This window comes from Odontesthes bonariensis, chromosome 6 (assembly GCF_027942865.1).
Source record: "Odontesthes bonariensis isolate fOdoBon6 chromosome 6, fOdoBon6.hap1, whole genome shotgun sequence".
Classification (NCBI taxonomy): domain Eukaryota; kingdom Metazoa; phylum Chordata; class Actinopteri; order Atheriniformes; family Atherinopsidae; genus Odontesthes; species Odontesthes bonariensis.
Genome location: NC_134511.1, coordinates 22100959 through 22122038, shown reverse-complemented (window position 1 = coordinate 22122038; position 21080 = coordinate 22100959). Strand labels below are relative to the sequence as shown.

The 21080-nt window shown below is 40.8% G+C and overlaps 5 protein-coding genes across 14 annotated transcripts in view; 2 read left to right on the top strand and 3 right to left on the bottom strand.

The window, feature by feature from the left end:
- The window catches only part of LOC142382254 (membrane-associated phosphatidylinositol transfer protein 2-like), a 39189-nt gene extending 37321 nt beyond the window's left edge, over positions 1-1868 (bottom strand). For all 7 annotated transcript variants that reach the window (XM_075467910.1, XM_075467916.1, XM_075467909.1 and 4 more), the window contains exon 1: positions 1218-1868. The gene's annotated coding sequence lies outside the window, so the exon portion shown is untranslated. The remainder of the gene's footprint in view (positions 1-1217) is intronic.
- A 1788-nt stretch (positions 1869-3656) lies between these two features.
- Positions 3657-5561, top strand: mtrfr (mitochondrial translation release factor in rescue). Of its 2 annotated transcripts, XM_075469040.1 has the most exons (3): positions 3657-3752; positions 3855-4107; positions 4790-5561. In XM_075469040.1, exons 2-3 carry the CDS (start codon positions 3859-3861, stop codon positions 5018-5020), a joined length of 480 nt encoding a protein of 159 aa, XP_075325155.1. In that variant the 5' UTR covers positions 3657-3752; positions 3855-3858; the 3' UTR covers positions 5021-5561. The 2 variants fall into 2 exon arrangements, with proteins under 2 accessions (XP_075325155.1, XP_075325154.1); XM_075469039.1 differs by having other exon boundaries at positions 3682-4107.
- Positions 5562-7775: 2214 nt separating this feature from the next.
- kmt5ab (lysine methyltransferase 5Ab) lies at positions 7776-13768 on the top strand. The gene is made up of 8 exons (XM_075467907.1): positions 7776-7890; positions 8117-8220; positions 9878-10016; positions 10297-10501; positions 10604-10691; positions 10792-10851; positions 11024-11214; positions 11962-13768. Exons 1-8 carry the CDS (start codon positions 7881-7883, stop codon positions 12170-12172), a joined length of 1008 nt encoding a protein of 335 aa, XP_075324022.1. The 5' UTR covers positions 7776-7880; the 3' UTR covers positions 12173-13768.
- rilpl2 (Rab interacting lysosomal protein-like 2) lies at positions 12753-15557 on the bottom strand. The gene is made up of 4 exons (XM_075467908.1): positions 14977-15557; positions 14743-14894; positions 13945-14055; positions 12753-13530 (listed from the first exon to the last, which is right to left on the bottom strand). The coding sequence occupies exons 1-4, from the start codon at positions 15271-15273 to the stop codon at positions 13509-13511; spliced, it is 582 nt and encodes a 193-aa protein (XP_075324023.1). The 5' UTR covers positions 15274-15557; the 3' UTR covers positions 12753-13508.
- A 345-nt stretch (positions 15558-15902) lies between these two features.
- Positions 15903-20872, bottom strand: LOC142382903 (RILP-like protein 1). Of its 3 annotated transcripts, none has more exons than XM_075469037.1 (8): positions 20388-20872; positions 19684-19834; positions 18243-18361; positions 17860-18150; positions 17574-17762; positions 17053-17216; positions 16880-16978; positions 15903-16620 (listed from the first exon to the last, which is right to left on the bottom strand). In XM_075469037.1, the coding sequence occupies exons 1-8, from the start codon at positions 20661-20663 to the stop codon at positions 16527-16529; spliced, it is 1383 nt and encodes a 460-aa protein (XP_075325152.1). In that variant the 5' UTR covers positions 20664-20872; the 3' UTR covers positions 15903-16526. The 3 variants fall into 3 exon arrangements, with proteins under 3 accessions (XP_075325152.1, XP_075325151.1, XP_075325153.1); XM_075469036.1 differs by having other exon boundaries at positions 18243-18364; positions 20388-20871; XM_075469038.1 differs by having other exon boundaries at positions 16538-16620; positions 16876-16978; positions 18243-18364.
- Positions 20873-21080: the final 208 nt, after the last annotated feature.

Here is a 21080-nt window from a genome sequence, read left to right as displayed (position 1 = left end):
GGATTCCCACGCATGCGTTTTAGGCGCCAATGGGTCTCGCTTCTTATTCACTTTACATTGGGTGACGTCTTGCTTTGCCAAATTGAATTTTCAGCCTGTTGCTTCACCTTGCTAACTGCAACTTGTGGTGGAAAGTAGAGAATAGTTCAGCTTTTTCCAACGTCAGAAGAGGCACCAGCCACTCAAATTGCCAGACTACTTGAGGGTTTGATCTTGAGAATATTCCAGACACTGGGCCCGCCCACCATTGAGCATTACCTCATTGCAGCCATGTGAATCCTGGCTAAAAGAAGCATGCACCAAAAAGAGAGATCATAAAATGAACTCTGAGCAATACAATTAGTCTGGTAGCCTAATGAATCATATGTATTACCAAAATAGCTGACGTCGCCCTATAAATAGAGAAATGGATGTGCCAATGGGGCACAGGCCATAGGGCCCAAAGAGTAAAGCACCCCTAGTCTTATCCAAGAATTTTAACATCCATTCCAGAAAGAGAAGGAAAACATCTGCAAAGAGAGATATAATACAACCACAAACAGACACTAAACTATAGAAATGGGTCAAAACAAGCATAAAGAGATGCAGAATTGTCTCAAACAGACCCAAACATGACACTAGAAAAGACTAAAGAGACATGACTACTTACACTGAGCATTGCTTCAAAATGCCCCCAAGTGGGTATTAATACAACATACACCAGCCGGAGACACAAAACCAAGACTGAACCAGTCTGCTGGGTTTGTTGATGTTTTATGTCTGTTTGGGTTGTCTTGAGGGGGCTTTAACACATCCATGCCCAGAGACTCGCTGTTTTATAATGCGCCCATGATCATTTGTATGATAAAAAAAAAAATAAGAAAAAAAAAATCAGCTCATCTGACAGTCAGCCCAAAGAATTTTGATCAGATTTCACATCACACAAGCCTGTGTGAAGCAAGCGGACCGGAACTATGGCATGAGAGCACAAAAACAAGCCGAGCTCCTTCAGCCGAAAGGAGGAATGTAAAGTTAGTCTAAACACGTTTTCTGGTGGGCTATGACAGCACGTGTTATTAAATAAATAAATAAATAAATAAATAAAAACCTTGCAAAATAATTTGTGACGTTACACCTCCGAGAAGGATGAACTAGAGTAAACCCACCGTCCGTTAGTTACCTAGCAACATGGCAGCACGGGTATAGCAAAGTGATGGCTGGCAGTGTTCATCACATACCTGGACCTGATGCACAGCAGCGATGCACCTCTGGCTTCACCACACTCCCGTCCTCGGCGATTCAAAGTTCATCAGCCTATCTCCGTGTTTTATGGTCGCGACTCTCTCAGGTGAGGCGGGTTTTCAATCAGCAGGAGGCTGCCTCCGACGCGGTGATGTCTGGAGACGGTGCCATAATTGACAGGATCGCATCGAAAGTCAGAGGCTAGTTTCCTTAACGTCGCCGTTTGTTTGGCCCCTCAGCAGAGGAAGGGGTGCGGATACGTGCAAAGATGACACGCAGAGACACATCATCAGCCCCGGAGTGTTACACCATATCACCCGCTGTTTCTGCAAGTGTTTACAAAATCTGGCCTCATCATTGCGACTTTGAGAAGCACGTTGGATTTCCTCAATCGACAGTGAAGGCCAAAGTAGCTATGTTAACATTAAAATGTCCTTGAATTTACACGCTACCCTCGCATGTGTTGGCGGCTGCGCTTGTCCTGTAGTCGGGGAAATGAGCGGGAGGTCGGCTCAGGCCAGCAGCGGCTCCCTCCGTCCACAGGACCGTGAAGGACGACGGGCGGACAGATGAGTGGCTCTTGCCATAGTAACTTGTCACTCTTAAAGTCTGAACCGCTACAAGTCTTCAGCCCTTTCAAGCACGACACAAAGTGCTGCCAAGGTGGCCCGAAAACAGCAGAACTTCCGGTATACATTTTGAAATAAAAGTCGGACTCGTCGCATTGAATTTGTTGAAATTGTACCCCCTACTGCCCAACCACGTGCACAGATTCAACGTTGTCCCCTAAAACATGTTTTTAACACTTATTCAAATATTTCCTGGTCCCAGCGACCACCACACATATATTAATAATTTAGCATGAATACCTTGAAGGTAAAATGACACATCTTGCTTTTGTTTCTAAAAGATTACTGACTACACTTCCGGTATTCTTTCTTTTGTGCTAACTTGACAACAAGTATTCATCCCGGACAGTTTTAATGATTGATCGCCCTCTGCTGGCAACAGAGTGTATGCTCGAAGCAGGTAGCGTGTAGTTACGTATTTCCGTGGAGATAAGCTTGTCGTGAAGTTAGTTACAAAGGTACATTTATGGCGCTTATTGTCATTCCAGTCAAATACACTTTACTCATATTTTAATATGTATTTGGGTGCATATGTTTCGATACAGTTCATTAATAATATTTATAGATCTCAACTAGATAAGTGTAAGTGGAGAAAACAATGTAAGTACAATACAAATCCAATATTTGAGGACACTGGGTGATTAAAGTGAATGGGTGTGTCCAAAACGTTGACTGGTAGTCCTTATACAAGTATTTATTCATTAACTAAATATATATGCATTACATAAAGAATGTAGTTCGTTGGATGACAGGTTGAAAGGTCAACTGTTCTCGTAAATTCTACATGTAAATTCACATAATATGTAAATCTTCCACTGCATTTTAGATAGATAGATAGATAGATAGATAGATAGATAGATAGATAGATAGATAGATAGATAGATAGATAGATAGGAATCGTGCAGCCGAGGTTAAAATGAGGGTCACATTGATAATGTGAGCACTACAGATATAGTTCAAGTAATTAGAATTTGCGACTCCATCGCCCACAACATTACAGATGTGTCATCACAGGTCATCAGAAGGATTGTCCTTTTCCTGTGACCTACATAGTTTCCTGGTTTACCAATTATAGTCATTGTCAGTGGGGAGAACAGGAAGCATTGCATCAGAGTTCATTGTACTCTCCATGTGAAAGACTGTCTGGAACCATTTTTCAGGAAAATTATCACGAGCCTTAAATGGGCACCCAGAGATGAAATGTATCTTTGTGTGAGTCCTACAGAACCTGCAACAAAGAAATGTCCTCTGAAAAAAATAACGCAAACTGGTGCCAAATGGGTAAAAATACACAAATTAATACTGCAGAAGCAACATTCATCTACCTAGTATTCAGATCAAATGTGACTATGAGGATCAAATTCACCCCACACACGAAACATATGAGGAGCCCAGAAGATATTTTGAATGCTCAGGAATCAGAAATTTTATTGGAAATTACAAAATGGTCTACGCAATTACAAATTAAATGATAAATTGACCAGTTAATTAGTTCAGAGACTGAAAATCTCTCGGCATTTATTCAGCTGATTGATGCTGCATTTTCTTTTTTGAATGTATTTTGAATACTTCTGAGGTTTTTAAATTGTTTGTGGACAAAACAAGAACTTTGAGGGTGATTGTTTTGTGTTCCGTGTACCTGTTAATGAGATCGATTGTCCAACCAATACTTATAATTACAAGCAGCGATGGACGCCCATAATTTACCAAACTCTCGCGACAATATTCTAAATTTATTTTAGTTAATTTTAGATCAATTTATTTCATGCCAATATTTGTTTGAGCCACTAGCTGGCGGTGGTGTAGAGTCGCAATACCTTCTTTAACGGCCACGAAGAAGAACACAAGCCTGACGTAAATAGAACATAAATAAGAGCGCACCGTGACCGCGACATTTCTCCTGTGAGTGCGCAACACAAATCCTTGCTTATGGAACAGAATTTTATTTCTTGGTTAACAGTATATAGATCGTAATGTAATGTTATTGCTTGTCACCCGTATCAGCCGTATGTTCAGTGTGACCAGGGGGGTCTTTTGGAGAGCTGCTCCCAGCCTCTCTCCGCTGCTTAGACCGACTCCGCCCGGACTGACATGTGTCTCGTCAGTCGGCAAGAAGGACCTGGTAGACTTTCCAGTCCTGATTGAGGATGAGCTGGAAGAGCAGTTTGTTAGAGGATCTGGGCCCGGAGGACAGGCTACCAACAAAACCAGCAACTGTGTGGTGCTCAAGCACATCCCCACTGGGATTGTTGTGAAGGTAAATATAGATAGTTTTTATTTGTCACCATAAGTTTTTATTTTTTGGCTTAGAGTCAGGTCAAAGTAAGTAAGTAAGTGAGTAAGTAAAAGGTACTAATAGCACCCTGAAATTACAAGCAAAAGACTGTTAAGAAAGTTTTCTATGAGTGAAAGAATATGACTGCAGTTTGAAAACGTAATACTATTCCAAAAGTAGGAGTGGTCAAAAAAAAACCTCTCTTACTATCATATATGATTTCATTATATTTCATCCCGCATTAGTATAAAAGCTGTGTTTCGTGGTTGTAATGGGTTGAGGTGGATTCTGACAACACTACTACTAGCCCAATTACATTTAATTGAAATGTTGGTCATTTTTCATGGACAAAGTCTTAACAAAATTGGAAATAATTGCAAATTAAATTTTGGTTAATCAATCAAGTGCATCATGCCTACTTCTAAATATAAATTTATAGAATACCTTGCAAAATATTTCATAAGCTCTTCATATGTTCACATAAGGAATAGAGGAATTAAAAACAAGAAATATTCCTGTAAAGAACCTCAGCATTGTTACTTATTTGTGGTACTTTCCCCAGCACTGTTTTTTTTTTTTTTTTTTTAATAATTTTTTTGTGCAAAAAAACAATTGCGATTCACAGCCAGTGTTTAATCTGCTTTTAATTTTGTTTCCCCTCCAGTGCCATCAGACCCGATCTGTGGATATAAATCGAAAGCGTGCCCGGGACATTATGAGAGAGAAACTTGATGTTGCATATAAAGGAGAACTCAGTGAAGTTCTTGTGAAGAAGAAAGAGTCTGTTTTGAAGAAGGAAGAGAAGAGGAGAAGGGTGAATGAGAATCTGGAAAGGAAAAGACGGTTTAAAGAATCTCTGTCTGCAGACTCCAAACCTGAAAATGACACTGCTTAAAAGAAATGTGTGGAAAAATGAATACAATGAACCTGATGTATTTCTGCAAAGACTCAAAAACAAAACTTGGAAAGGTATTGTTGTCATTAACATATTCAGCCATACTTTTGTTTGCATTGCATCATTCATGCACAATTTCAGTATATCACAGTTCACATAAAACACGTCAAGATACAATTAGTTAATAAAATGTACATAAAACGCTCAAGCTAATGCTGCATCTTTCGGTGCTTGGATAATATTTCCTAATATCACTGTGGGTAAACACTTTCAGTAAAATGGAAAGTATGTATTCTTTACCTGAAGATATGCCGTGGGTGTTAGTAGGTTTGCATGAATATTTTTTAAAAGCATTTATTGATACATGTATCTTGAATTATTACTGTTCTAGGAAACCTGTGGCCATTTTGTTTATCTAGTGATTTGTAATTGATCAGTCAAGAGCATTTGTTTCTGGTTAACCTGATGGTGAAAACAGAGGAAAAGGCAATATTAAAGTTGCAGCATTTACAAGATTAAATGGAATTTTTTTTTAACACAACTTTTATCTCTTTTATTAACTTTTATCTCACTAGATGTCAGCGAAAGACTTCAAACACAAATACCATATAGTTTAGATGTACTTTCCACACATATGTCATTGTCTACCTGCCATTGGCACCTGCTCAATATTCTCTTGGCTCAGAAAAATGAAAAAAAAGATATATAAATAAACAGACATCAGCTATGGGGGATAGTGCTCAGATTTGAGCATAGGCTATGAGACACACTTCTAATAGCTATAATTCAGTTAAAATTGCTATCATTAAGCATTATCTCTCTTTGACCTTTGCATTTATGGAAATTTAAAAATCTCCATATCATATCATGCTCTTAAAGGGGACATATTATGCAAAACTCACTTTTTGCGGGTCTTTGTGTTCATATTTGGGCCTCTACTATTCCTTTAAACACTCAAAGTGCGAAAAAAAAACCCATCCATCCATTTTCTGTAGGTTAGTAGAAAGACTTTGGTGTCAAGACAAAAATGCTGCTGTGAGCCATTTGGATGGCTCCCCTATTGTGACGTCACAATAGGGGAATTTGCATATACCTGTCGAGTCCCCACCCACTCCCCACCCTCTACATTAGTTGAAGATCCGCCATCTCGTATCGAGGATCGAGCATACGAGCGCAATGGCTACGAAAGGAAAATCACACATGAAGTGTTGTGTTGTTGGCTGCACCTGTGGTGCATTTCTGGAGACCCAGGTGTCCAGCAGCAGCTCAAGTCTCTGCCGGTGATACCTTCCGGTGGTTTTCACAGCCACGAACAGGTCAGCCTGTGTGAGCTTTTCCACAGGCAAAGGGGGAGCACTCCTCCGCACCGGGCCATTCACCGCTCTCCTCTCCCGGGCCAGCCGCCTGAAATAAGTTGAGAAAACACTTATTTTGTGTCCATGAGCGAAGTGGTGAACCCATCCATGCAGTGAACATGTGGAAGCCTGTCGGGGGACCTCGTGCTGCTGTCGGCGCGGTCACCTGTCTGCTGGTGGCCGGGATGCTCGTGCTCACTGGCGGACAACAGAAGGAGCTGCCGGCTGCAGGGGGAGCAGATGTTTTCTCAACTTATTTCCGGCGGCTGGCCCGGGAGAGGAGAGCGGTGAGCGGCCCGGGGAGGAGGAGCGATCCCCCTCGGCCTGTGGAGCAGCTCACACAGGCTGACCTGTTCGTGGCTGTAAAAACCACCGGGAGATATCACCGGCAGGACCTGAAGCTGCTGCTGGACACCTGGGTCTCCAGAAACGCACCACAGGTGAGTCAGGCTGGAGACTGCAGAAGCTCTGCACTGAAAACAAATGAACCCTTAATTCATAGGAAATAGATAGATAGATAGATAGATAGATAGATAGATAGATAGATACTTTATTGATCCCGAAGGAAATTCAAGCATCCAGTAGCAAGACATAATAAAGCAATAAAAATGTTTATACAATTATAAACACTTTATAATATAGTTTTGTACCCTTATACTGAAGTAGCCTAACAGAGACCGTCTATTGGTACCCCAGCATGTAGAAAAAAAGGTACATATATGTACCTTTTACCACTTGAGTACATATATGTACCTTTTGGACCCTCAAAAAGGTACATATATTCAAGCACATACATAAACATACTTTTGGACCCTCAAAATAAAAGGGTAAACAGTACACGCAGCCGGAAGCTTCTCATGAGCGGGGCGGGGCGTGGCCAGCAACAGCTTATTTGCATAAAAGTGACAGAGCCCTTTAAACGGCTCAATTTGGGAGAGACTGAAACTGGCAAGAATAGAGCTGGTGAAATCTCTTTATGTGAGAGTGATTTTGTGCAAAGAACTTCATGAACATGTTTTGTATAGCCCATAGACCAATTCTAACTTGTTTAAAGAGGTAAAATATGTCTCCTTTAAGAGATGTTTTAATTTCTATTCAGTTCAGATTAATTACAAATTACTCCCTGGTTTCTAAATCAATTAGAATGATCATTTCAACCTTCATTTACTCATCCTTCATTTGATAATGTCTCTCAGATCTATATATATTTTGCACCTTTTAGACAAAATGCATCGGGCAGGTTTTTCTGAATCATATGTCTGCCTGAAGGCTCTGAGTGTCAGTCAACGCTGCGGCCAATGAGAGGGCGGCACTCGCGCTCGCCCCTTCTGGATGAAACAGCCAATGAGAGGTGCAATAGCGTTTTTTTAAATCCTCCACGCTCCCACCGACCTATTTTGCTCTTCAATGCGGAGGATAAACGAAGCTAATAGGAGCCCGTGGACACAGAGGGCAACGTTTACAAGACTCCACGCCGTCTTTTGGATTGTTTTCTGGGAACTGACATGGCAAAAGGTTGACTTATTTGTGTGTTGCTGTTTGAGAAGTTGTTGTGGTGTGGTAGAAGCTGCAGTAGAAGTTTTTCAACCGACAGCGACTGTTGGTTTGCCAAAACAGAGGATAAACGTTGCTTAATAAACATACTTCTGTTTACACAAAACTTACCGGCTTTTTTTTTTCTTGCAATATGGCTCGAGTTAGATAGTAATGCTTACATTTATTTGTTCTCATGTTTACAAAGGGCAGAAACATGTGCTGAGAACCGACAAAAAGCCAGAGGACACTGTTGAACATACCGTCACCTCACAGGCTGAGACAAAGGAAAACAAGCCTGCAACTAACAAGGTATGTTTTTGTTGTTTTGGGCTTGTAAGTATTTCTTAAACAAAGTTACAAACCAGTATTTATTATATTTTCTGCTGACTTCACGGAAATGAATAATAATAATAATAATACAACGGGGGCCTCAGTTTATCTGCCAGGAAGTGTACAGTTGCCTACAGTTACCCTACTGCAGGGTGCTCACTGTTATCTGTACAGGATCCATTCACACAGAACTACCAACCCCAGACTGATCACTGTCCCTAATGCCTTCACCAGTAAATTATTACAGTAAAGTATTGACCATAAAGATTTTTAATTGTCACAAAAGAACATTTAAATAAACGCTTTTTAAGTGTTAGTTTTATTTAGTTTAGTTTTAACCAACGCTGTTCAAGGCTGACTCAGAAGCACAATTTGTCATATATATATATATTCAAAAACGTTTTTTGTTTTTTTTTAAATGATCACTAAATCTTTGTGCACCTGGCTTTGGTCAGGAACTGGAACTCACAGTTTTATTGATATACTGTCCAACAACAAAAGTTGTACCTGCCAGAGATGGTACAGATGCCATGGAAATGCTTTTACCCTACTTTCAACCAAGAATTACAGTTGCTAACGGCGATTCCTCCGTCCATCAAATACAGACGTCGCAATACCAGTTTTCACTACCCATTTGTGGCCAAAAGAATTTTAAAAAATGTTTAATTTGCTGTGTCTATAGGAAGTTTTGCTAATGAAAGACACTCGATACAAGTATAAGGAAGTGGAGAGAGTGTATCTGCAAAAAAAAAAAAAAAAAAATAGGTAAAAATAACAACTGCACTTCATGGGCAGCCGAAGGCAACAAAAGATCCACAAAGTCCAACATCTTCCATCAATACAATGTCAAATGAAACAAAAATGCAAGTGCTATTAAAATGTGTAATAAGATATCTGACTGTATTAATATTTTGGTTATCCGTACGGACACATCGCAACCCTTCTAACACAATATTCAAATGGTAGTTCTCAAATGAACAATTTTTGCTCCGTAGTTCTATTTCCACATTAAATCTATTAAAACCATTTAATAAATGATCCAACCATTCTGTTGCATTTAAAACGATTAAATATTTTCTGCAACATCATGCCTTAGAAACACCCACATGAAGTCCCAGGCTAGATCAGAAGATTTTGAGTACACATAAAAATGTCTTTACAGAGACCGAGACGTGATGAAATTATTACTGCAGCAGAGTGACAACAAAAAAAATCAAAATAAATGGCGTTGAACTTGCTTTTTCTGTTATGTCTGCAGTGTCTGTTTACCAAAGCCGACCTATTCAGCTTTTTTCTTTTTACCAGCTTTGTCGAACAACTGGCTGTCGATCTTGTGAAATAATCAGCTGAAGAAGATTGTCTCAAATTGACCTGGTTAATTGGTTGATGAATTAGTCTAGCTCTTGTATTTCTAACATGGCTTTTATTTCTGACATATTTACTGTATCATTTCTATTCACTTTTCATTGCAAAGATGAGCCGTGTGGTTCTTGTTTACACTTCAATACAAACTGAACGTGTAAAGCTTGTCGTTTCTGGTTCTGAAGAGTCTTACAAAAATATAACCTTGCATTTCTTCGTTCCCGTTAAGGGTTCTTTATTTTCTAACTGATATGAACAACGACTCTTCTTGCAGACTTGCATTGGCAAGGCGCAGTCAAATCTACAGAGTCTGCAAAGTCCAAGTAAACCTAGATCCCCTCTAAGCGACAGTGTAATCCAGGAGGGAAATGATTCTGATGCAACCAATCCTGACATGTCAAGGCTGAAAAAAGGTGAGCGTCTTTTAAAACTGCTTGAACTGACTAATCTGAGAGCCTGTTGTTTGGCCAAATTCTATTTCATGCATTCTTGCCGCTATTGTGCTTCTGACCTCTTTGTCATCATGTGGTTAGCAGATCCATGTTATACTACAGAAGCATCTCCGGTTGAATGGTTGCTGTGTTCACTGACCTATCTTATGACTAACTTAACTGCATTTCTGAGGGAGCCTCACTTTCTTGATTAAGGCTAAAGGTTTAAGGCAGCTGTCCGTTTCATTCCTCCTCACTGCAGGCACACCCACTAAAATTAAAGAGGGCTGTGAGCCCAGTGAGCCGAAACCTGAACTGGCTTCTCACAGTCACGGGACAAGAGAGCGAGCCACTGACCAACTCGAGCAAAAAGAGTTGGACAAACAACCAGATGTCAAGTCTGCAACAGGCGGAAAACTTCCGTCCAAACCTCGGCATAGAAGTGGTCGCAAACACAGGGCAAAGAAGTGAGTAAAGGGAGCCGATACGTCAGCTTTACTTGGCCAAAGCAATAAAGACATGGACTCTTTCCTTGGTAGCTTCGCAATCATTATGTCTCTTATTTTCAGGACGGAGAACAAAGCTCCTCAAAGCAGAAAGGTCACTGACTATTTTCCCATCAGACGGAGTAACAGAAAAACTAAAACGGAGCTGAAGGTTTGTATGGAGAGAAAAAAAAAGTTTTTATAAGGAGGGTTATATCATTTCCATGTTCGTGCTTTTCCTGAGTAAACTATGCTTCATCCAATTCCAACAGAGTGAAGAACACAAACACATTGATGACTTGATAAATAATGGCATTGAAGAGGGAATGGAGGTAACATTTAAGTGTTGGAATGAGTTTCACACCTTTGAATCTGCAACATGCTGTTCACGGTGCTTAACTGCTCGTCACTGATGCTTTGTTTGTGACAAATTAGGTATTTATATGGTGGTTAAGAGACTTAACATGTTTGAGAAATCAGTTAAACGCAACTCAATGTCAACAGGTCAAATGCATGGAGGGAAAAGGAAGAGGAGTTTTTGCTGTCAAGGGTTTCAAAAAGGGAGAGTATGTTGTTGAGTACCATGGCGACCTGCTGGACCTCGCCCAGGCAAAGATTCGAGAGGCCCAGTACGCCAAGGATCCCCAAACTGGCTGTTACATGTACTACTTCCAGTACCAATCTAAAAATTACTGGTATGTCCAAATGTCACCAATGCGTACACTAAAGCCGTGCATACACTATAACCTACACACAGTCACATTTAAACGAATAATGACTGCATCTCGCACTTTTCCAAGCAGGTGGACGGTTTCCTCGAGTCCATTTAAAATGTTTAGCAAGATGTTGAGTCAAAGTCGACGTAATCTTATAGTTTCCTGTGCTCTTGCCAGATTACCATTGGTTTAAAAGATGAAGTAGACTTTTCACTTGAAGTTTGAGTTTTGTTTCTTTTCGTCATATTTGACACGACCCAAGTCCATTTGGATGTAAATCTTTATTTTCGAGTTTTATCTTGTAAAATCAATGATCGTCTGGTATTTCGTAATAAATATAATAATAGTGATGGTTTATAGATGTCTGAATCAAAAAAACAAAAACACAGACCTCTGGGTCATTTCTAGAGCGTTGAGCTTTTTTATACAGGCTTTTTTTTCTTCCATCAGTACGAGTATGGACATAGAAATATAGCAACATATTTAAAAATATATATATATATACTTTTTTTTTTTTTCCAAGACCTTTTCCATATAGTTTCTTGCTATAAAACAAGACTTGGGCAGTCAGGGATAATTTGCTCTTCTACTGAGCAGACTTCTTGTTGAATAGTTCCCAGAATTCATCAGTATTGCCCAAAGACTGAAAAGGTTGGATCTCTATTGCACGGATGCATGTGTCATCATGTGTCATGCAGTGACAGGGTTTTCTTTCATATATTACAGTGTAGATGCCACAAAGGAAACGGGACGTCTTGGAAGATTGATCAACCACAGTAAAAGTGGAAACTGCCAGACAAGGCTCCACCCCATCGATGGAACGCCTCATCTGATCTTGGTGGCGTCTAAAGACATTGAGGTAGAGGAGGAGCTGCTCTACGACTACGGCGACCGGAGCAAGGACTCCGTTTCTGCACACCCTTGGCTCAAATACTGAAAGCTCAAACGTGGGCGTTCCCACCTTGATTCCCTCTGATGTGACGTTTGTGTAAAAGACGGCGCGCATGAACAGTCTCCAAAATGCTTTTCTATCCAGCGTAAAACATCTTTGTTTTAAACGGAGGATACGGCTTAAATCCTCGAAGAGTGTATTTTTGCTATGTTTGCTTTTATCGTGCTTTTATAAATTCCTAATTTAAATGTGGCAAATGGCTGCAAGCTTGAAGGGTAATTTTCCCCACAAGTAGTGTTTTATTATCCATGGGCTTTTCCTTTGTGTGATGAATTCTGTTCGGGGTAATGTAAACTGCTCGTGCTGTAAACTGAGGAATAAAGTTTCATTCTAGCTGTGGCATGGTCGGTGCAAAAGAACATTTAAGAGGCTTCAAATCGGACGCGGTGCTTCAACGTTGTTGAAGGAGTTGTTACACCGCAGCGACCTGAGGTCATTTTGCATTCTTCTCACAGTGCTGATGTGAGTATAAAGCCTGCGAGTTGTGGATGTCTCATTCCTCCACAAAGAAACATCTGAGCAATGAGCTTCACACAATACATGCCCGGTGGGACCCTCCTACCAAAAGGATCTGCTTTTAATGACAGACTTGTTTTAGACGTACAAGAGTAATTATTTATTGCTGATATTAAATTGAAAAGGATCGAGTTTTGATAATAACTTTTTGTCTTTGAGCTATTTGAAATCAGTGTGGGTCTAAAGGATCTGCAAACTATTCCGTCTTATTCTACACCACAATCCAAACAAGTTGTGGAAACTGAAATTCGTAAAATTGTGCTGTATTTTCAGGTTGTAGTACATTAGCTGTCTTCTGCTTCCTGCGATGTCCTTATATTGACACGAGATCAGAGCCGTGTAAATATTCAGATCAAGTAAAAAGCACTGAGGCCATCTAAGATGTTAAAACATTGTTTTATTCTTAAATTCAGAGCGGATGTGGCCTTGTTTTTCCTTTTGTTGATAAAACTGATCCATGAAAATGTTTCAGACTGTGCAAACATAAAAGCTTGATTTTGATTCATCAGATGAACATATCAAAAATCATTAAATGATTAAATCACGCATGCCTTCAATGTGACTAACGCCAGTTAGTTGATACTTTCCAGTTTCTTTGTGATAGATTCTCTTCACATAATTCATAGTTCAACAACTTGGAAATACTTAAAAGAAAAAAACATTTTAGGCTACAATTACCAGTACAAAATGTGCTTGTTAGATGGACAAGTTAAAAAAAAAAAAAAAAGTCGTTACAAAAAGGGTTAAATTGTGCCGACAAATCCTGTTTGCCTCCTGCATGGTTGGTGCTTGTGAAAGGTTTTTCTCATTTTCGCCTGAATGAAAACCTAAAAACAAAAAAAAAGGTCAAGAATTAGTTGAGGTTTTTTTTCCCCTGAATATAGTGGGTGGACACGCAATACACACTGAAAACTGAGTCACCGCAGACTGTAATTACTGACGGCAGCAAGTTTGGAAGAGGGACACAATTTCCAGCCCATTTCTTTCCCTCCTTCACTGCTCACACAAACATCCCTGGAATTAGCATGACTTCACTCAGTCACAAGTACATCATTAGCAGACAGGAGAGGGGCTGTGGGGACAATCTCCCTGCAAGCTTACTACAGCATCATGCAAATTCCTTCCATTTTATCTGTCCCATTAAAAACTGTTAGGGCTAGGTAGAAAAGTGTTTTTCTTTTATACTCTCTTAGTTTCCTTGGCATGAAAGTGTCTGTACAGCAACGCAGCTTGTTACTCACAGCTTCCCTATGGTCGTCTTCTCATTTATCGTGGCTGGACTGTGCTCTGTGGCTGCTGGTGTTTCCAGATCCACTTCCACCATGGCGGGCTCAGCTTGTGGCAGAATCCCACTGCAGGAAAACAAAACAAAACATTGATTTCATATTCTATGCAACCAGATCAAAAAAGTTGCAGCAGGAAGCAACTGATGGGACTGTGACATGTCTGACCTGTACGACATCCAGGATCAGTTTTTGTTACAAATATTAAGGCTGCTCTGAAATAGGAGGCTGTTCGAAGCTTAATAACAACAGCTGCTCAGGTTAACTCTACCTGCCCGATGTCAGATATCAATAATCAGCAATAATCACACCGATACCAAGCTTGCGGTTTATTGCACAGCTGCGTGTGAAAAAGCACCAACAGAATTAAAGTGGTGTAGTTATGTCTTCAACCAAAGCTTTAGAATGATGCTGAGTCACAGCAGAGACCAGAGTCAGAAAATAGTGACAAATGAGTGCACCGAATGTGTGAGTGTGGTTAGGATTATTGTCAACACGTGTCCACATTAGTCTCTGTAATTCTAACAGGTTTTATTTTTTTAGTTTAAGACTAGAAAAAAGCTGTGCAACAAATACTGATTTGTTAGTATTGTTTTAAAGGTATTGTATTAGCTACATGGTTAGGAGAGTGATTGTGGATTACACCACAGTAAGATATCTCTTATGCTCCTGATGTGAATAGAGACAATAAAAAAAATAAAAAAAAATAGATATAGTAGAACCTTTTATACATCCTGTATGTATTGCACTCGTTACCTCTTGTACAGCTGAAGCTCCTCTTGAGCCACCATGAGCTGAGCCTTCAGCTGGTTCCTCTCTTGCAGGACCTCCTTCAGCTCCTGCATGGTGAAGCGCGGTCTGTTGGGGTCTGTCAGGTCCACCACAAGCTGGTTTGGTCCCGCTGTTTGCTGTGATGGCAGACAAGAACTGTTATCTCTACAAATCCACCTCTAAACAGGGCCTGAACTGCAGACGGCCGTAAAAACTCACAGTGCCCTGTCCGTTGGAGGCACCCTCCTTGATGATCCTGTCCAGTTCGCTCTTCAAGTTGTCCCGCTCCATTTTCAGCTCCTCCAGAGACAAGTTGTACTTGTTGACCAAAGTTTCAAACATCTCCAGAACTCGGACTATCCTGAACTGCAAATCCGAAACTTCTTCTCCCGCGCTGCTGATTTTTAACAAGTCTCGACCGATAACGTACGAAATGTCATAGACATCTTCGACAGTGAGCTGAAAGGCGTCCTTCTCGAAAGCCAGAGCAGGCGACGGCTCTTCACCAAATTCCATAATAGAATAGTACGACTCTTTGAAATGACCAAAAAAAATAGTTTAAAAAAAAAAAAAGTCCACCAGCGGACACTTATAAACACAATGCTATCTTTCTCTTTTTGTCTTCGGCTCAATAGTTTTACTGAACGAAGGTAACCAACTTCCAGTAGAGCTGTACTTCCCCCATCACTCACCCACCAATAGTGTGTCTAGCTGAACAGCAGAGGAGGGCAAAGTATCCTAGCGACAGGTGAGTGCAAAGATCGTCTATGACCTAAGAGAACTCTCTCAACAATGTCGAACCGGAAAGTGCTCTGAGGAAGAGAAATCAAGTGACGTGGTTAGTTTGAGTCAAGCTGTCTTCTTACGTATTTCTGTTCCGCCCTCTACCCTTTGCTGTTGTAGGCCTGTCAGAATCAGGTGAGAAAACATGTGATTTGATGTTTATGGTTTTCACGGCTCTCTGCTGTTTGTCGTTCAACACAGTCAATGGGGAACACTTATAAACACAAAATGATGTTCTCAAAATCATTTAAACTATCAAGGGTGGATATTACATTTTCAGTGGATATAATTACCATCACTCTTGAATCTAGCACAATTGTTTTATTACACTTTGATATGTGATAGTGACACAACAGCAAAAATCAAAAGACTAAAAATAAAACTTTATTTCTTTACCCTCAACAAACACTATTTTACAGGTGCTCCCTGGCGCGTACGAGAAGTTACGGCACGTTTACACATTATTCATCATTGAAGGAAAATATTTCTTCCGGTTGGTTTGCCAGGAGAAACCACAACATGATTGTATGCCACAAGTGCACTGATTGGAAGGTGCATTTTCTTTTTAACAATTAGGACAACAATCTCACACAGTCTCTTTAGTGCACTTTGAAATAATATGTAAATCACTCAAGGTGCGAAGTAGCTGGATATATTCCTGACAAATGATGACATCATTCAGAGACTGCAAAGGAGCGTCAGTGCATGACGACTCATGTCAAACCCTGAGAGATTCTCAGTTGTTGCATATTTGAACAATTTAGCCTTTCCCAAGCTAGCACAGATAAAAACAGAAACACATCATAAAAGCTGAGAACACAGCCATGACAACACAGTATAATCTAACATGGTTTTAAGTGTATGAACATAAGACCAGTTCATTTATAATAACTGAGTAATGCCGCCATTGAGCCAGTTAAACAAATTTGTTCGTTGGCAAACTGTTGAGATGGTGATAAAAAATAAGAAAGAATTTAAATACATCATTATACAAAGGAAACAAGTCTTCTGATTGGCAGCAATGTGGGATCATCTGTGATCAAACCAGCTGCCACCATTGGCATTATGGCAGTGAAGATCCTGGCCAGAGAGGAAAGAAGACAAAAGGGAGCGGTGACACACAGAGGACAGCAGGGAAATTCAGAGTTAGAGTGAAGACAAAAAAAACATTGTGGTTGGTATTATATGATTTGTTAATCAAAGTGACAATCAATATTGAAAAAACAAGTTTTCACATTTATTTTACGGATTCATGGACAATCAATTCTGGATTTATAAAGCAAAAACAGGATTTGAAGTGCTGGCTAAACTCTGCGTAGTGTCAAAACTCCTTACTCACAAGCGTCTTATTCCTGATTCGGGCTGATCAGTTGAAGTTGAGTACAGTGGATAACATGGAGCAGAAACAATGGGACTGATGTCATCCTCAAACTCCTCACTGAGACACAAGGTCAGGTTTCGCATTAAAGCCTTAGAAAACATTAAAATCTATAGTTTGCGACCAAATCGTACCTTTTGTAATATACCAGCTCTTCCTGGAGCATGAAAACTTGGGCTTTGAGTTCATTCCTCTCCTGCAGGACGTCCCGCAGCTCCTGCAGGGTGAACCGAGGTTTGTCCGACGCCTCATCTGGGCTCTCAATCTCCTCCTCTGGTTCTTTATCAGCCGATCCGCTCTGCATTGAATACGCACAATCAGCCTTTGCCCATCACGGCATGAACACTAATAATAAAGCAGGTAGCTGAGAATTTCCCGGCCCAACCAAAAAGAGGCAGTGATAATAATCTGGATGTGTTGTTGGTGAAGTTTAATGATCTGCTCTGGCATCTTGAAACGGGATTTTTAGCTTTGATCGCTGGTGTTGTAGCACAGCTATTTTAATAATCAGGTCGATGTAACAATAAAACAGAAGAATTACATTGGAAGCTGATATACAAAGCATCAAAGAGTAAAACATGGTCTGTTCGGCAACCTCGGCTAGAACCACAGTAATAATGTGAACGGCACATGGAAGACTGAAAGGAGATGTTACCAGCAACTGTGCTGCCGTGTCTGTATCTTGGTCAAAGTTTTCCTCATTCTTCTCTCCATGTGCAGACTTTGGTAGAAAGGAAAGACTCTTGTCACTCTCAAAGCACTTTGCCACAAAGCCGGGGTCCTCTGCACACTCCACCCACACCGACTGTGGTTTCACAGAGTTAGAAATTGTTGTTGCTGCAGGCTGGATTTGTGACACAAAACAGGTGATTAGGAAAACGCCAAGACATTTATTGAACATTGTCTTCGTGGTTTAACAGTCCAACAGTTTCTTTTCTTACAGTTATCAGTGGGGGTGGGGGTGGTGATGGTGGTGGTGAAGACATCTTACACCTTGACAGAGGTAACTCCTCTATTTCTGCAAGTTTTCTCTCAAGTTCTCTCTCCTGCAGCTCTTTTGTCAGCCTTGTGACTTCCAGCTGCAGAGCTCCCAGCTCCTGCTGCCGTGCCTGAGCGGCAGCCTCCAGCTCAGCCCTCTGCTGAATCACCATTTTGCCCTGAGCCTCCATCACTCCTACCCTGTGAAGAAGGTCCTGGTTGATCCTCATCAGCCGATGCTGCTGCATCTGGAGCTGTTATTAAGATAAGGTGTTTAATAAAAGATGGTAATTTGCAGACTACGCATCTTTCAGGGAGCGGTGATGTACACAGATTAAATCCTTACTGCTTCAACTTCCTCGTTTCTTCGCAGCAGCTCGCGGTCTTTAGCCCGGATCTCATCCCTCTGTTTATTCACCAAGTCTTTCAGCTTCTTCATCACTTCATTTTCTTTCTCTGACATACCTGCTGTTATGAAAACAATAACCACAAGTTATACGAGCGTATTCAGACCAAAACTATACCATCAATAAATTCAACAGTTAACAAAGCTTCAATTTCTATCAAACAGCAACCATTTTCAGATATTCGATTCCTAAAGTCTGAACATTTGAAGTTTCAACATGCAATTAAGGAACATCAATTATCTAATTCTTAATAAATCACAGCAAAGAGTCCACTCAACAGAAACTTTGCAACTCTGTGACGAGTAGAGATGATTGCAATATCTAAAAAAAACAACAACAAAAAAAAAGTATCAGGTCCCTGGAAGTGACACAAAGGCTGGTAAATCAGTGTATGAAAGTTACAGTATTCAAAACCTTTTAGTATCTGGTCTCTTTCAGGCCTGCTTGGGTTTCTTCTTGGTATAAAAGCATTTGTTATATCATCAATAATAAATTAATAACTAAATCAGTGGGGAAAGTAATAATGTCATGCAGTTCCCCCCTCATTTGGTTTATAATCTCTGTGTGTGTGTGTGTGTGTGTTGCAGCCCTGACTGTAAGTGCAGCTGCACTCAACATGAGGTTCACACAAGAGTTATATTTTGTACTGGTTCAAAAATAGTCTCTCCCACAAGCTCAAGATGTGTGTCTTCATGGCCTACTTCAACTCAAACAACGAGCAAGCATGTATTTATACTTACTGTGCAATGCAGTGTGACTGTACAAGGTAACATTCAGCAGATGATAAATTAACCCAAAGCAAATCTGTGCTGATTTTAGTAACCCGAGTCATCCAGATAACGCACAATCTGACTTTGGTGCAAGACTTCAAAGGCAGCAGACGACAGTCCAGAGTGAGCTTTTATTCTAATTATCGAACTATATACTTTGTATGCATTCAACATGTTTTGTATATTGTTCATGGAGAGATGCACCAACCCTACAATTTCTCAGCTGATACCCCCAACACAGGGTATCACCTGGTGCAGATATGACACGCCAATCCCATACCGGGCTCTTTTATTCTATCACCAAGGTGATCTGAGTGACTTGACAGAAAAGTGAAACAACAACTCCTAAGCTCAATGAAACTTTCAGGAAACTTGCAGAAGTGAGTCGTGGACAAAGGCAGAAACCCATTGAGGGTTTGGTTCGGATCCAAATCACTTCAACACTGCACAACAGGACGGTTGCGTGTCATCGCTGAATAAATGGAACTGCACTCATAGATACTTTTATTGAATGGCACTGACATAATGAAAAGTATCTCCTGGGTAGCGGTCACATTATGGCCACGATCAAATCTGTGGCAGAGAGATGTAGCTGCAGCAGACGACCCACCCTCGTGTTTTTGAAGGTCCTCCTCTGTGATGGGGGACTCTTTGAGAGAGAGGCTCACCAAAAGCCTCTTGTTCTCTGCCTGAAGCTGGGTGATCTGAGACAGCAGGTCCTGGACTTCACCCCTCCATACATCCTCCACCTGCTCCAACTCCTGAGCACAAAAGATACAGGGAAACATAAAGAAACACAGATAACATCCGCACAGGCAAGTGTTTCCTCATGCATTTATTAGCATTATCATTAATTCATTTATCAGTTTTCATTTATATGCATTGTGCGATATTGCCTTTGGTGCTAAAAATGTGCCATCAATTAGTGGATGTAGCGATCACACCCAGCTGATTAACCCGTGAGTAGTTAAACTAAAAAAAAAAAGAGAGTTAAGCCAGTTTAAAGTTTATTCGCTACACTGCAACATTTTCTAGTTATAATTGATAAGCTACATCATTTGAAAGTTGTAAGGAAGGAGTCAATCATAAGAGTTATCACTGCAGATCCAAAGTGTGTTTGCTCACCTTCAGATATTACAAAGCACACTGACAGACAGGCAGCTGCACAAACAAATCATACAGTTTGTCAGACAAGTCCACCAGATAAGCACAAGCAGGCAGAGTGAAACGAACACATACGACAAATAAAGAGATAACCAAAACACATCTGCGCTCTCGGGGTCGTTGGGCTTGTTAAAGGGGTGCAGTACTGACCGTCTGATGCTTCCTCTCTTGCTCATATCTGTCGCTCCGCTCCTGGCGCAGTCTGTCCAGCTCTCTCCGCAGATCCTCGGCCTCCTGTCCAGCGGCTCCCCGGCTCACCAATGCCTCCAGTAGCTCCAGCACCCTCACCACTCGAGGCACCACCTTGACCAGACACTCGCAGCCAAATTTATCTATGACCCGCTCAAACTCGTGCCCGAGCACCGCCGCTATGTCGTACACATCCATGACGGTGAGCTCCGCCGCGGGTCTGTCCAGCGCTGACATAACGTAGGTCTCTGTATGTTCTGCGCTTTTTTATTTACACTTTCGGCCTTCAACATAACTCTGTTACCTCCGACACTCTGAGCAGGCTCATACCAACTGTGAAAAAATGAGTTAACAGAAGCCAGCTGAAGCGCATTTGGACGTACAGACAACTTGTTGGAGTTTGTTGACGGTTTAAACTTTACCAGTAAGCCAACTCTGATGCTGCATTCAAGTTCCCACGAAAAGTCGTACATTTCAACGTTTCCATTGCATTATCATCACACCAATAACGTTTCGTTTAAAGAGCTTTTTTGTTTTTGTGGGACGTCTCAATCAGCCAAGCTCAACGACAAAAGTACTTAATGTGCAGCACTGGGGAAGAGTAAACAAACTAATGATACGAGTTTTTTGTTGACTGAATAAATTATTGTTGAC